The following is a 15,188-nucleotide window of genomic DNA, read 5'->3' as shown; positions in this document are numbered from 1 at the left end:
AACAATAAGTTTATAATGTATGAGTAAATTATACTCTCAACTAATCTTGTACAACATTATTTATTTTAACATATAATTTAGAACCTCATTTTTGAGTAATGAAGGAGAAGCTGAAATGGGTGTGGAAACTAGCAGGATCGTATGATGTAATGGATATAGGACATGGTTTCTTCATCGTCAAGTTCCACCTCAGTGTTTGATCACTACCTGAGTGGGATCTGACTTTGTCACCTTTTAGATAATATTTTTTTTTACTGTTCAAATATTATCTAAAGTATTTTAAAAAAAATAAACATAATTAATTACAAGACTAAAAAAATTTATAAAGACGAACAAAAACATTAAATTATAAGGATTAAGAATATATTTAAACGTTTAAAAAAACTTAAGCAAACATGCCCTCAACTCGAGTGAAATTGCCAAAATCTCTTTACCACCTTCAGTGTCAGATTCAGATGCAATGTCAGTTGTGTGAGCAGAAAAGCTTAGTCACAATGCTAATCTCTGGTCCAATTCAAGCCTCCAGAATCACTCCACAATTCCACATAGCAGAATCATTTTCATCGACTTTTATCTTTGTAAAATTTTATTATAAATTCGAAGAACCAATTCACCCTCTCTTCATTATTCCCTCACCATTTTATCCATCTAATTCTTAATTTGATTCTTCTTCTTTTTTACGTACTTAAATTCTTCATGTTTCATAACTTCAAATACTACTTCCCTGAATAAGATTTTTTTTTAAGGGTAGTGATTGAAAGTAAGAGACTAATCTAGTGAGCTGCAAATATCTATTAAGAGATTGAGTTGACTGACATCTCCTACCAAATGTTTTTTTTTTATGCATTACGTACGTACCGGTAACAATATGCTTAAGAGACATAAAAGTATCTGTGATTTTTCTCATCATCATTTCATTTATATGGATTATTAAATGAAAGCACGATCATGAATCATCTGCATAATCCTACACACTCTTATATTTATTAGGACTTAGGAGAAATCATACATATGTATTTACTTCCAGACCCGATCATTATTCATCCACTGCTTTCTATTTTCTCAACTTAAGTAAAAATAAAATCAACCCAAAGAGCAATCAATGCAATAGAGAAATGCAGGTTGAAGAAGGCATCCTCACCGGTGCTTATCTGGCTGATTTGCTATTAGCATTTTAGTACTCCCTCATGACTAATGCCTCCACCTTAAAACTTGATAGCAATGTCCTCCACTGCTTTCATATTCAAGATTCAGCTGTGGGAAGATACGACACAGAATGAGGTCCACGCGTTTCCAGTACCATTGCCTCCATTGCTTCCAAAACAGAAGGGGACCAATAACAAGTGCAAGGCCAAAAACAAATCCCAATTCAACCCTCATGATATTCCAACCAAATGTGCATGGCCTTGCATGTGGTGACGTTGGCAGCCCATATGTTTCATTACTGCAGTTTTTAGGCAAAGGTGCTCCACACAATTCTGCATTACCAACAAAGGAAGATGCATCAAATGTTTGAAGCTGGTTACCTACGGGGATTTTTCCCACCAGACGATTAGAGGAAACGTTTAGGTACGAGAGGAAATTTAAATTTGCAAGCTGTGTGGGAATTTCTCCATCAAAATGGTTGTTTGACAGGTCCAATGATTCAAGCTGTTTTAAATTCCCTATAGATGAAGGGATATGGCCTGCTAAAGCATTATCTGACAAGTTGAGCAAATGAAGTCTTGTAAAATTCATAAGCTCTTCTGGTATTGTTCCTTCAAAATTGTTGGATGAGAAGTCAACAGATGTGAAGACAGTTAGGATTTTAACAAACTCCATCTGTAAACCTTTGCTTGTAAGTGTCACAGAATCCTGATAATATATACCACCAAACTTAAGGACTTTAGATGCAATGTAATTGAACTTTGATCCATCATCATCTTCATCAAGCATCATTGCCTTCGAAGTTTTGAAGCAGTTTTTTGGAAGTACACCACTGAAATTGTTGAATGACAAGTCCAAAATTTGAAGCATATACCAAGTACTATTAGAATGAGGACATCCAACGCGACCATGGAATTTGTTTCCCCTCAAAACCATGACACGGAGTGTGGATATTGTCTTTAAGAAACATGGAAATCCATCATCTACCTGATTGTTACCAAGATCCAACACCTCTAATGATGTGCAATTTTCAAGAGATTTGGGAATTGAGCCCCATAATAGATTACTATTAAGATCCAGAGTCCTTAGAACACAAGATACTGGAAATTTGTCTGGAATGCTGCCATGGAACTTGTTATGTTGCAGATTTAATACCACAAGTCTCTCACTCTGTGTTAAGCACTCTGGAATTTTCCCATTCAAGTGATTATAGGAAAAATCCTGAACTAGCATATTTGAACTACTGCAAAAGGATTGTGGAATATTCCCAGATAAATTGTTTTTGGAAAGAGACAGGAAAATTGTGTAAGACAGAAAATTACCAATATCTGATGGAATAGTGAAACTGAAGTTATTGCTTGAATAGTCCAAATAAGTGGCATGCACCGGAAATATTTGAAGCTTCCCTTGGAGGTGATTATCATGAAGGTCAAGGAGACTCAAATTGGAACTAGAGTTCTGCACAGGTCCTTCTAAATTGCTGAGTAAATTGTGAGAAAGATTTAATTGAACGAGAGAGTTAAGTTGCCAAATCCATGTTGGTATAGATCCTTGAATATTGTTGCTTGAGAGGTCTAAAGTTGTTATTTTTGATTGGTTTCTCAAGAAACTAGGGAACTCTGTCAGATTGCAGGAGGCCAACTCTACAATTTTCATATTGGGGATGGAAGATATTAGGCCAACATCTGCAAAATTTGTGTCTATTGACAAATGGTTGTGTGAAAGTCCCAGTGTAGTTAGATTTTCAAGTCTATGAATCACATCAAGCTTCAACGTGCCATTTAACTTGTTTGAAGATAGTTCAAGGACACAAAGTGATCTGAGTTGAAAAATATCTGTAGGAATGGACCCGTTTAAATCATTTCCACTTAAATCAAGGATCTCTAACTTGGAGGAAAAGATATTTGAAAATTTATTCAGTTGATCCTGGAAATTGTTGTTGGAAAGTCGTATACTTCGTAGCAGTGGGAGAGAAAAAAGAGAGGAAGGAAGGCTTCCATCCAGGAAGTTGTCCTGCAAATCAATTTGGAGCAGATTTCTTAGGCCGCCAAAATGATAAGATGTGATTGAACCTGTGAAACCATTGCGTGTGAAGTCTAAATGGGTGAGATTCTTGGACATATTCAGGGATGGAATTTGACCAGTGAAGTCATTAAATGACAAATCCAGATAAGTGAGTTCCCTGAGTCTTGACATTGAACTGGGTAGTGTTCCGTTAAAATGGCAATTAGAAAGATCCAAGATGGATTACTGCCCAAGATTATTTATAGAAGGTGGTATTGCTCCCGAGAAATTTGTGCCACTCACAATCAATGTCTGAAGAGGGCTATTCAGTGGGAATTTAGGCAAAGATCCATACAGATGATAATTGAATGATAAGTCTAAAACAGACAATGTTGCTACCTGAAATATTTTCTCTGGAAATGTTCCAGTCAATTCACAAGAACTAAGGTGAAGGGTGGTTAAATTTGTAAAATTAGCAAAGGTTTCTGGCACTGGGGATGAGAAATTGTTCTGATCAAGACGAATGACTGATAGATTCGGAAGTCTTGTCAAGGAAGGATCAAGGGGTCCAGAGAGATTGCAGTCTGACATGCTCAGCTCCTGCAGGTTAACAAGTTGAAAGAAAGCATTGCTCCATGTATTTCCCTGAGTTGTTACAATTACACCATCCATATACAATTGTCTAAGCATGGTGAGGTTTCGGACAAGCATTTGTAGATCTATGTTTTCAAGTTTCAGTGGTGGCCCATATAAATAGGAAACAGAAGAGATATCAAGAGTTACCAACCTTGTCAGGTAAGAAATCTCTGTTGGAATCTGCCCCACAAAGCCAGCATGAGACAAATTCAGATATGTTAAGTTCTTCAACTTGTTGAAACCGGATGGTATCTCAGAACTGAAGTTATTATCAGACAAATTCAGTATCTGGAGATTTTGCAAAGTGAAAAGAGTACTTGAATTGTCAAATTCACCATAGATAGATTCTCCACTCAAGTCAAGGCCTGTAACTTGCCTCTCCTCGTCACAGGCAACACCCCTCCACTTACAGAAATCTACGCTTGGATTCCAAGACACAAGTTTTGTAGACTTATTAGTCTTGAATTTGAGGCTATTCTTCAGTTTGAGCAATGATTGTTGTTGATCCTCAACAATTTGGGCTGAAACCCCAGTGTAGTAAACACTGTGGTGTATCCAGAAGCAGTAGCAGAATATGAAGGAAAGCAATGAAACATGGGGAATTCTCATTGGAGTCTACTGAGAGAGACACACAACGAACCAAAACAACAAAGGCTGAAGAAGGGAACAGGCTAATGATGTGTTATAGACCCTTTGTTTTCCAGTGTTTATGTTACAATGCAATTTGGCTAGGAAATGTCATCAAAAGTGATTCTAAAATGCATCAAAAGTGTTTTATTCAGATTTGACGGTAAGAGATGCACGGTGCATGGATGCATGTTAGAATTACTCGGTAGGAATATATGCAAGGAAAAGGTGAATGGGAAAGACTTAGCCTCAGAAGGAGTGTAAGATGGTGAAGCTAAGTCAAAGTAAACCACGTCCTTGTCGTGTGCCATTTGTAATTAATTATCCTTACCAAAATATTCCAAGGATTAGAATGAAAAACAATGTTGCTATTATTGCATTCGTTTTCCAAGGTCACTTCTTGTATGAAGACTTTTTGGGTAGCTTAACTTGTAAAATGGAGCTCGCAACATTGGCTTACAGCATGAAGTACTGAAATAGTTTTAGAATTACGTGGTTAAATTTTTTTCTTCTTCTAACTTTAATAAAATTCCGTTGTATTTATTGATAACTGCTGGATTTGATAAATTATAATTGTCACTTTTTTTTTTATTCCAAAGTCAATAATTATGTTGCTTTTATTATTTCTTATAACAATTGCACCACCGTTCTTTATGTGTATGCAATAAATGGACGGATGTAATTTTTTTTGTGTAGCTACATATGTTTGTTAATTGAACGATCTGAACCTTAGAACTTCAATTTGAATCCAAAGTTGTTGGGATAGGTTGTTCAAATGAGCCTTGGATTTGCACATCTTCCCATGTTTGCCCACTAGTTAAATTTTGGACCTTCCCTAGTTATTCCAATATATGCAGGCTGAAGAAAACACCATTACAAAGCTCTTGTTTGACTTACATGCAACTAACATTTTTTCACTCCCTAATGGTTAATACCTCCACCTTAAAAAATGATAGCTCTGTCCTCCACATCTTTTGTATTCGAGATTCAGCTTGGGAAGATACGAAACAACATGAAGTCAACATGCTGTACCATTGTTTCCAAAACACAAGGGAACCAATAACAAGTCCAAGACCAAAACTGAATCCTATTTCAGCACTCATGATATTCCAATCAATTTCATGCACCCTTCCACGTGGTGACAATGACAACACATGCACTTCGTGACACAACCCATCACTGCCTTCATAGAACCTCGCTTCAAATTAATGATTGAAGTTCTGTACCTGTGTGGATCCTATCCACCAGGTTCGGGTATGAAAAGAAACATAAACTGGCCAACTGTGTGGGAATTTCTCCATCAAAATAGTTGCTAGACAAATCCAAGCATTATGTGACTAGTTGAGAACATGTAGTCCTGTAATGTTCACAAGCTCCTTTGGCAGTGGCCCTTCAAAATTGTTGGATGAGAAGTGTGTCCACAGATAAGATTATGAAAAGGCTCCATCTGTATTCCTTTTCAGGTAAGGATCAATGAGTCCTCATAATATATGTCACCAAATGTATGTCCCATGTGATTGGACTTTGATAATCTTGAACTTCATCAAATATCATAGCTACAAAGGTTTTAAACCACTTTCCTGGGAGTAAACCACTGAAATTGTTGAGAGCCAGATCAATTATTTGAAGCTTGTGCCAAGTGTTTTTAGTGTGAGGACATGCAATTGGACCATGGAATTGGTTTCCCCTCAAAACCATTACATGGAGTCTTGATAACTTCTTTAAGAACCATGGAAAATCCACCATTAAGGTGATTATTTCCAAGATTTAATGCTTCTAATGACGTCCAATTCGCAAGAGAGTTGGTAACTGGTCCCTCCAATAAATTCTCATTGACATCTAGAGTCCTTAGAGCACAAGATGCTGAAAATGTGACTGGAATGTTGCCATGAAACTTGTTCTGTGTTAAGCACTCTGGAATTGTCCCATTGAAGTGATTATGGGAAACATCAAGAACTAATAGAGTTGGTTTATTGCACAAGGACTAAGGAATACTCCCGGATAAATTATTTTTTGAAAGAGATAGCAAAACTTTGGAAAACAAGTTAGTGCCAACATCTGATGGAATAGTAGAACTCAAGTTATTGCTTGTGTTAAGATGTGACTGTTGGAACTGTCTAACAAACTATAATAGATTAGATTTTTATGCTATTTTTTAGGAAAAATAAAAGTCATGTTCATAGATAGAATAAAGCAGTTTTGATCCTATTTTCTAGGCATGATCTGTTAGTGATGTTATCTCTTTGTTAGCAATTACTTTCTTTTCTATGTTTATAAATACGTTGCTTCATATCTGAATAAAACAAGCCTTTGCAGTTTCAATTTCCTTTACGCTCTCTTTCATTCTTTAATACTTTGGTCTACTATTATTAACAAAAAAACATCAAATTGGTATCAGAGCTCTTATCTTTAAGGGATCTGTGAGTTGAGAGAAATCGTAATGGAGGGAGAAACACCATACACAGCAGGTCCACCACCAATTTTTGATGGTGAGGAGTACGAATTATGGGCTGCAAGGATGACCACTCATCTTGAAGCTTTGGATCTTTGGGAGGCAGTAGAAGAAAATTATGATGTTCGTGAACTACCTTTAAATCCAACGGTGGCTCAGATGAGGAATCACAAAGAGAGGAAGACCAAAAAGGCTAAGGCTAAAAATTGCCTTTTCTCAGCTGTGTCAAAAATTATTTTTACAAGAATTATGAACTTCAAGTCTGCCAAACAGATTTGGGATTATCTCAGATCAGAATATCACGGCTGTGAAAGAACCAAAGGCATGTAAGTACTCAACTTGGACAGAGAATTCGAGATGCAGAGCATGAAAGAGACTGAAACAATTAAAGGCTATGATGACTGACTATTAGGCATAGCAAATAGAGTGAGGCTTCTTGGGAAGGACTTTCCTGATTAAAGAATAGTGCAAAAAATCCTGGTCACTATACCCGAGAAGTATGAATCAAAGATATCAGCATTGGAGGAGTCTAAAGACCTGTCAACCATCACCTTGGGAGAACTCATAAATGCTCTACAAGCCCAGGAGTAGAGAAGAATGATGAGACAAGAGGAGGTGGTACAAGGTTTGTTTCATACGAAAGCACAAAATTCAAGAGGTGGCAAAGACAAGAAGAACAACAAATGGAGGAACAAAAAACCAGAAGGCTCCAAAAAGCAGCAAGGTGAGACCTTTCCTCCTTGTCTGCATTGCAAAAAGACAAATCATCCTGAAAGAAAATGTTGGTGGAGGCTAGATATCAAGTGCAGAAATTATGGCAATATGGGACATGTAGAGCGAATATGCAAGTCCAAATCAGAGGAAGCAAAGGTGGTTGCGGAGGAACAAGAAGATGAGCAACTCTTTGTCGCAACATGTTTTGCCACAAGCAATAGTTCCAGTGATTCATGGTTAATAGACAGCGGCTGCACAAACCATATGACCAATGACCTGAACCTCTTTAAAGAACTTGACAAAACCATTGTTTCCAAAGTAAAAATTGGAAATGGTGATTTCATCTCAGTTAAGGGAAAAGGGACTGTTGCTATTGAAAGCTTGACAGGTTTGAAATATATCTCTGATGTCTTGATAACTGCTAAATATGAGTTATTCTGATAATAAAAATATATTGAAAATATTTATTTAGCATATATCTTTGACTTAAATATTAAGATTTGATATTTTTCTTATTTATGGCTTGCAAATATGAAAAGGAGAGATTAAAAGAGAAAAAGATCGAGAAAATATCCAAAATATCAGGAAGTCTCAAGAAGATATGATTAAAAGCAAAACAAATCCAAAAGATATCAAAAATATCAAAAAAGAAAGATTTCTAGCATCAGACCCAAGTCTACTATAACAACTATAAAAAGGGAGTCAAGCCAAGCAGACAAGGACACCACTACAGAATCCCCTTTAGGGGAAATCATTTTCTCCCTTTCTTTCTTTCTTTCACCCCCTTTCATTGTAAAGCCCTCAATGACCATGAGTGGATAAACCCTTAGTTAGGGCCTGACAGACCTAAAAGTCAAAAGATGTATTGTACACTTCATATTTATCAATGCAAATGGGTGTTTTCTTTCCTATTATCCTTTCTTACTTTTAATTTCATACATTATTCATTCTTGCATCATCTTTGAGGGTTAGGTGCTCGAGAGAGGGTAATCTTTAATAGAAAACAAGAAAGGTTTTGCATGCATATGTTTTAGGAATTAGTCACTCGAGAGAGGATAATTTCTAATAGAACTAAAAGGAAGGAATATCTTGATAAAATCATTCCTAGACATAGAGTGCCCTATGCATCAAAGCAAACATCTAGAATTAAAACTTCATGCAGGGATAGGTGAGATAGGCTTGTCATCGTAAGACATCAGGGGCAAGTATTTTAACAGATGTGGGTAGGAAAAATTCACCAAATTGATAAAGAAAAACCTAAAATCATACATCCTAGGCAGATAATGTAACAACCGTAACTTTCAATAAGTAATTAAGAAATTAATAAATTAATAAATAAATAAATAAGTAAAATAAATAAATAATTATTAGGTCATAAATTCTCATTATATAAGCCAAATGTTAACCTAGAGCAGCTTTTTAGAAAACACATTATGTTCCTTTCTTCTTTTCTGACGCACAAGAACCCTAACAGAGCAACCAGAGGAGGAGCTCTAGAGAGCACCAGAGACGCCGCCATTGCTAACAGAGAACATTTAAGCGGCTATATCGAGGTAAGGGATGAGTTACTCACGCTTGGGGATTAGAATGAACATTTGTAGGGATCCCTAGAGGATCAATTTTTGGGTTATTTTGGGGTGTTTATGAATTTAATTATGTTTTCATGTTTAATCGCGGATTGTGTGACACCCTCTACCCCTCACATATATATTAATAAAGGAATAAAAATTCAAATATTAATTAAAAGTATTTTTAAAACATTTTTAAATACAAGCTTTTCAAATGGGTAAAAGACTCACATTCACTTTCTTCTACATCATATTCAAACTTGTCCAAATAAATAATAAAGTCATCTCGACTCAAAGAACGCCATCTAAGTCTTATACAATTAATATACAATCTATATCCTAATGTCACATTCTATCAGAGCGTGGTGTTCCCGTGTCCTCTAGCATGAGGTTCTTCATAGTCATCCACCTATTCATCTGCTCCCCCGAACACAAAGTTCAAGATCATCACAGGATCCAAACACAAATAGCAAACCGGGAGTGAGTTATCACATTTCTAACTACTAGAGAGAAACAACACAACATATAGTAGCCAAATACAATTTACTTAGCATATCTCACATTATTTCATCACTTTGTCATTCATCAATCACACTTTTCATCCATCAATCACACCTTTCAATCATCAATCACTATACACAGGAATCACACACTCCGATCATGACATAATAACACATCAATTTCATAATAAACAATTAGAAAGTGTATGCGACAGTTATGCTAAGACTCAAGCCTATATGCAATGTGGTACCATGTTAGTGAAAAACCTTGTCGGGCACCTCGGAGTACATGACAAGACAAACCACACAATAATAAGTCAAGTCACTCTCACTAGGTAATATCATAGGGAGACCAGTCAGGGTCACAGTGTTTTGCGAGAATGCTCCAATCATATGGGATCAACATAGGCTTAAAGGAGCACTCAAACCGTGTGACCCCCAAGGCCTACACTCCGAAGAGTCCGTCAGGGCCTCTCCCTCCTGATTTAGGTCCAACCCAGAACACATTTTGTCACACAGACTCTATCTATGAACTGTACAAAACACACGACTCCTCAATTATTCTCAAAATAATTTTAACTCGTCGTCCTTTAAGGGTCTTATCATTAACTCGTCGCTCTTAAAGGGACTTAACATCAACTCGTCGCCCTAAAAGGGACTTAGCATCAACTCGTCGCCCTTAAAGGGACTTAGCATTAACTTGTCGCCCTTGAAGGGACTTATGATCGTGTGATTGTACAATCCATAGTTCACAACTCAATGCACACAACACTTCAATGCACATATATATCTCAATCATATACATACTCAATTTATCACATACACTTAATCCCAATCACAATGGTATAATCTCAATTTAACATGTTATCACACCTCATGAATCATATACACTTTATCTATGAATTATGCAATGCACACATTTACTCAATTGTTTTCAAAATCATTTTAACTCGTCGGGTTCCCACAGTGGATCCCATCACAATACTCGTCGCCCTTAAAGGGTCTTACAATTGTGTGATTGCACAGTTCATAGTTCACAACTCAATACACACATCTCATCTCAATACGCATGTATTTCATCATCTGTCACATGTTCAATTTATCAAATACTCACAGTTTGAATCATCATTTCATAACCTCAACTTAATAATTTATACAAAAGATTTTATCACAACATGGGATGTAAAGCCTCTAAAATAGTTTCTCACAATTGTATCAAAATCAATTAATCAAAATCATGGGTTAAACACAAAGACATCAAGAGCACTCAAGTTTATCAATCAATTCTCATCAGGACATCAATTGGTACATAGAACACAATAATATTGCATTCATAATCATAAAGAAAAATTATAATTCAATAAACATCCTAAAATAAACCCAAATTTAATTCTCTAAGGATCCCTACACATGTTCTCACTAACCCCCAATTATGAATAACTCATCCCTTACCTCTGAGCGGACTCACGTGTCTTCAGCCAGCGATAGTAACATCTCTAGCGGTTCCCTGAGATTCCTTTAGTTATTCCTCCGACTGCTCCGATAGAATTCCCAAACGTCAGAGAGACGGAGAAGAGATTGAAACCTCCACTTGTATTGTCTTCACGCGATTCCTTTTTCTCCCTCCACAAATACTATCTCAAAAATCCCAACGGTGGAAGTGTGAGAAATTAAATTTTGAACAACATATCCAAATTTCATGAAAATCCAACGGTTAACGAAACCGAGATTGTAGTTTTACCAAGACAGTTTTGGGTTTCTGCGGGAAATTAAAATGCTACAATGCGAAGGGTTTTCCTCTAAGCTCAGATATCATTTTGAAATTCCCAGCAGTGAGAATGTTCGAAATTGGGTTGCGAACATGGTACTCAAATTTCACGATGATCCAACGGTGAATGAGTCCAACATCGTCATTTTCTGAGACAGGTTTGGTGGGCTGCGGGAAAAAGAAAGGGTTTTGAGAGGAGAAGAGAAAAATGAAAATGAGGCCAAAAAGAGGCACCTGACTTAACATAACTATTTATACCTAGGGTATTCAGCCTATTATTTGCTCTATATTTATTTATTTATTTATTTTATAAAAACAAACTCTATTTTATTTTCTATCAAACAAATAAATGAAATACCCTTTTTATTTTCTCTCAAATCATTATTTTAATTAATAATTAAATCTCCTTATTTATTTATTTATAAAATCTCATCATTTGTCTAAAACTCTATTTATTTATAAATAACAATCTTTTTTAATCTAGATTATAAAAATTGGGATGTTACAGATTGAGTGTGTTTGATGAACCAATTGGTGTTTTGTTACGAGTTTGTTGTAGAATTGATGTGTTCCTGTGTTAGGTGTGTACCTTAGGAATTAGAATTCTTTATAATTAGCATAAAAATCGTGTGGTGGTGATTTTGTTTATACTAGATATGTTGGTCTTTCAATCTTGTTCTTTTTATTTTTTTATTTTTTTTTCACACCGCAGTGTATACATGTACATATATATTGATACTGTTTTTTTTACAAACTTTATATTTTATTTCACGTGGGTGATTTCTCGTCATGAAATTCGTATGTGTAGAGATTGTTGGATAATTGAATTGACTAAAATCATTTAAAGAAATTAACTTAAGTTGTATTCACATTGTAATTAGGCATTTTCTTGATGTTGGTAACTTAGTTGAAATATATTTATAATATAGGTATACATGTTGTTCATAGAAATCAATATGAGTATATATTTTATTGTTATATATAATTTGTATTTACTTAATGATATATTTGATATTATTGTGATTATTTTATATTAATATATATTTAAGACTTTTTATATGTAATATATATATATATATATATATATATATATATATATTGAATATATTTTATGTGTATTTTATAGTTATTTGTTTATAAGCCTTGAAGTTAAATATTGTATGTTATTATTATTATGATACATTGTTATTCAATTGTTGAGTATATTTTGTAATTAGTTAAAGTGTGAAATGTTAAACTCTAGACATGAAAGATGGTTGTGAAAGAGTGTGTGATTGATATTTGTAGTAATATTACTTGTCATGTGAGTTATGAGTTATACAGTAACCCGACCAGTATTTACCTTGAGAGAACTTTTATGCGCAGTGTTAAATGAAATTGTAGGATTCCTAGTTAGGATCCTGAAGGGTTAAACTATAGCGCAATTTGTTAAATATGTTTGAAATATAAGAGTGAGGTCGTGGGTATTATATAACTCATAAACAGTGTCTGCGTGGAAAAAAAAAATATTTTAGGGGTTGGACCTGAATCAGGAAGGTGAGGCCCAAACGGATTCTTCGGAGTCTATGCCTTGGGGGTAAAGATACTCGGTTTGAGTGCTCATTTAAGCCCATGTTGATCCCATGTGGTTGGGGCATTCCCGCAAAACAAAGTAACCCTGACTGGTCACCTTATGATGTTACTTAGTGAGAGTGACCGAGTATACCCATTGTGTGGTGTGCTTTGTCATGTACTCCTAAGAGCCCCAGTGTTGTTTTTCACTGACATGGTACCACATTGCATATAGGCTTGAGTCTTAATATAATTGTTGCATAACACTTGTGTTTGAATTTCATTGAGTTAACAATTGTGGTTGATGTTATTTTATGGAGTGTGTAAACATGAATGGGTGTGAATAATGTGTGCGATTTTGTGCAGTAATGTTATTTATATAAATTCAGCTTTAAGTATTATATGTTTCACATGCTCTAATGTTTTATTATATACGAATGTGATAACTCACTCCCGGTGTGTGTTTGTGTTTGGGCTGATTGCCACTTTGTTTCAGGTGAGCCTTCATATGATGAGTCACATGCTAGAGATGGAGAGAATTAGTCTGTGATAGGGATATGCTCTGATAAGTGTGACATTGGGACATAGGATTTTACTTCTCATATTATGATTTTCACATGTTATGATTTACTGAATGATACAATTGCGTTATACTTTTCTACTTTAGTTTCTTTTTATTATTTATTTAGAGTGGACGACCTTGTTTTGAGTCGGGATAATCCTTACCTTTTATTTAAAAAAAAAAATTCTATTATGTTTTACTAAGCGGATGTGGACCTTTATCCTTTTGAATTGATTTAAATTAAATGTGTTTAAAAAAAATTATTAATTAATTTTGCATGTTTTTTTTCTTCTTTTATTATTATGTGTTTATAATCTATAAAATAAATTTTGTATGATTTATTTAATTAGTTAGTTATAATTGTAAGGGTAGAGGGTGTCACATTTAGTGGTATCAGAGCACGTTGAACCTTTCGGCCATGCGTGTTATGAGCTTTCTTTGTTTCCTTGTGTACTCTGATGTGTTGTATTTGTTTTATTTGATTAGAGGTGTACTATATTGTGTTGGTATATATATATTATATTTTATTTATTTATTTTATATATTTTTTTTCAAAGTTTTGTTTCTTGCGTGACATAGGAAGTAATGGCTGCGAGAAATGAGCGAGAACAACTTCTTACCGAGGCCTTGAATAACTTGGCGCAAGTTATGGCCAATCAGGGAGGCGGTGGAGGAGCAACTATGTACCATGGGTTAGATCGCTTTCAGAGGAACAACCCACCTACTTTCAAAGGGGGTTATGATCCTGAGGGTGCTGAGGCTTGGCTGAGGGAGATTGAGAAGATCTTCCGGGTGATGGAGTGTTAGGACCATCAGAAGGTGTTGTTTGCTACTCACATGCTAGCAGATGAGGCAGAGTACTGGTGGGAGAACACTCGCCCACGTTTAGAGGGAGCAGGTGGTGTTGTTTCCAATGGGAGACTTTCAGACATACTTTTCTGGAGAAGTATTTTCCAGAAGATGTGAAGAATAGGAAGGAGATGGAGTTTCTCGAGCTGAAACAGGAAAGTATGACGGTGGCAGAGTATGCGGCGAGGTTTGAGAACCTTGTAAGGTATTTTCCTCATTATCAGGGGGAAGCAGGGGAGAAGTCCAAATGCGTGAAATTTGTTAATGGCCTTCGACCAGAAGTAAAGATGATGGTAAATTATCACGGTATTCATAACTTTGCACAGTTGACCAATATGTGTAGAATCTTTGATGAAGATCAGCGGGAGAAGGCTGCTTTTTACAGGAATGCCAATGCTAGTTATGGGAAAGAGAAGAAGCCTGTGACTCACAGTCGTGCTAAGCCATATTCTGCCCCTCCAGGGAAATATGGAAACCATTCTGGAGGACAGAGGACCAGTGGAGGACTTCAACCAGTTGGTAGGAGTTCTCAGCAAATTAACAGGGTGTCTCAGTCTGCGGGTAGAGGTAGTGGTGGTAGTGGTGCTCCTGCTATTTTACTACACCACTCAGGTGTGGGAAGTGTGGTCGGCTTGGGCATATTGCTCGTGAGTGCACAGATAGAGAGGTGACTTGCTTTAACTGCCAAGGTAAGGGCCACCTCAGTACCAGTTGCCCATATCCGAGGAGGGAGAAGAGGAGTGGAAGTCTAATAATCAGAGTGGACGACCAAGGACCACAGGGAGAGTGTTAGCTCTTAGTGGTGCTGATG

The 15,188-nt window shown here is 36.0% G+C and overlaps 1 protein-coding gene and 1 pseudogene across 2 annotated transcripts; both read right to left on the bottom strand.

The window, feature by feature from the left end:
* Positions 1-772: 772 nt before the first annotated feature.
* LOC106796801 (leucine-rich repeat receptor protein kinase-like) lies at positions 773-4,057 on the bottom strand (annotated as a pseudogene). Its single transcript, XR_005889529.1, has 2 exons — positions 3,938-4,057; positions 773-3,750 (listed from the first exon to the last, which is right to left on the bottom strand). The product of XR_005889529.1 is annotated as a leucine-rich repeat receptor protein kinase-like (transcript).
* On the bottom strand, positions 3,394-4,395 carry LOC121172708 (receptor-like protein 6). Its single transcript, XM_041011838.1, has one exon. The coding sequence runs from the start codon at positions 4,393-4,395 to the stop codon at positions 3,394-3,396; it is 1,002 nt and encodes a 333-aa protein (XP_040867772.1).
* Positions 4,396-15,188: the final 10,793 nt, after the last annotated feature.

The sequence above is a fragment of the Glycine max genome, chromosome 18, assembly GCF_000004515.6.
Source record: "Glycine max cultivar Williams 82 chromosome 18, Glycine_max_v4.0, whole genome shotgun sequence".
Classification (NCBI taxonomy): Eukaryota; Viridiplantae; Streptophyta; class Magnoliopsida; order Fabales; family Fabaceae; genus Glycine; species Glycine max.
Note: the sequence above shows the minus strand (reverse complement) of the source record. Positions and strands in the feature narration are given on the sequence as shown.

Bases quoted from the DNA above. Each gene is read 5' to 3' on its own strand.
- LOC121172708 (XM_041011838.1), bottom strand. From the start codon at position 4,395: ATGAGAATTCCCCATGTTTCATTGCTTTCCTTCATATTCTGCTACTGC.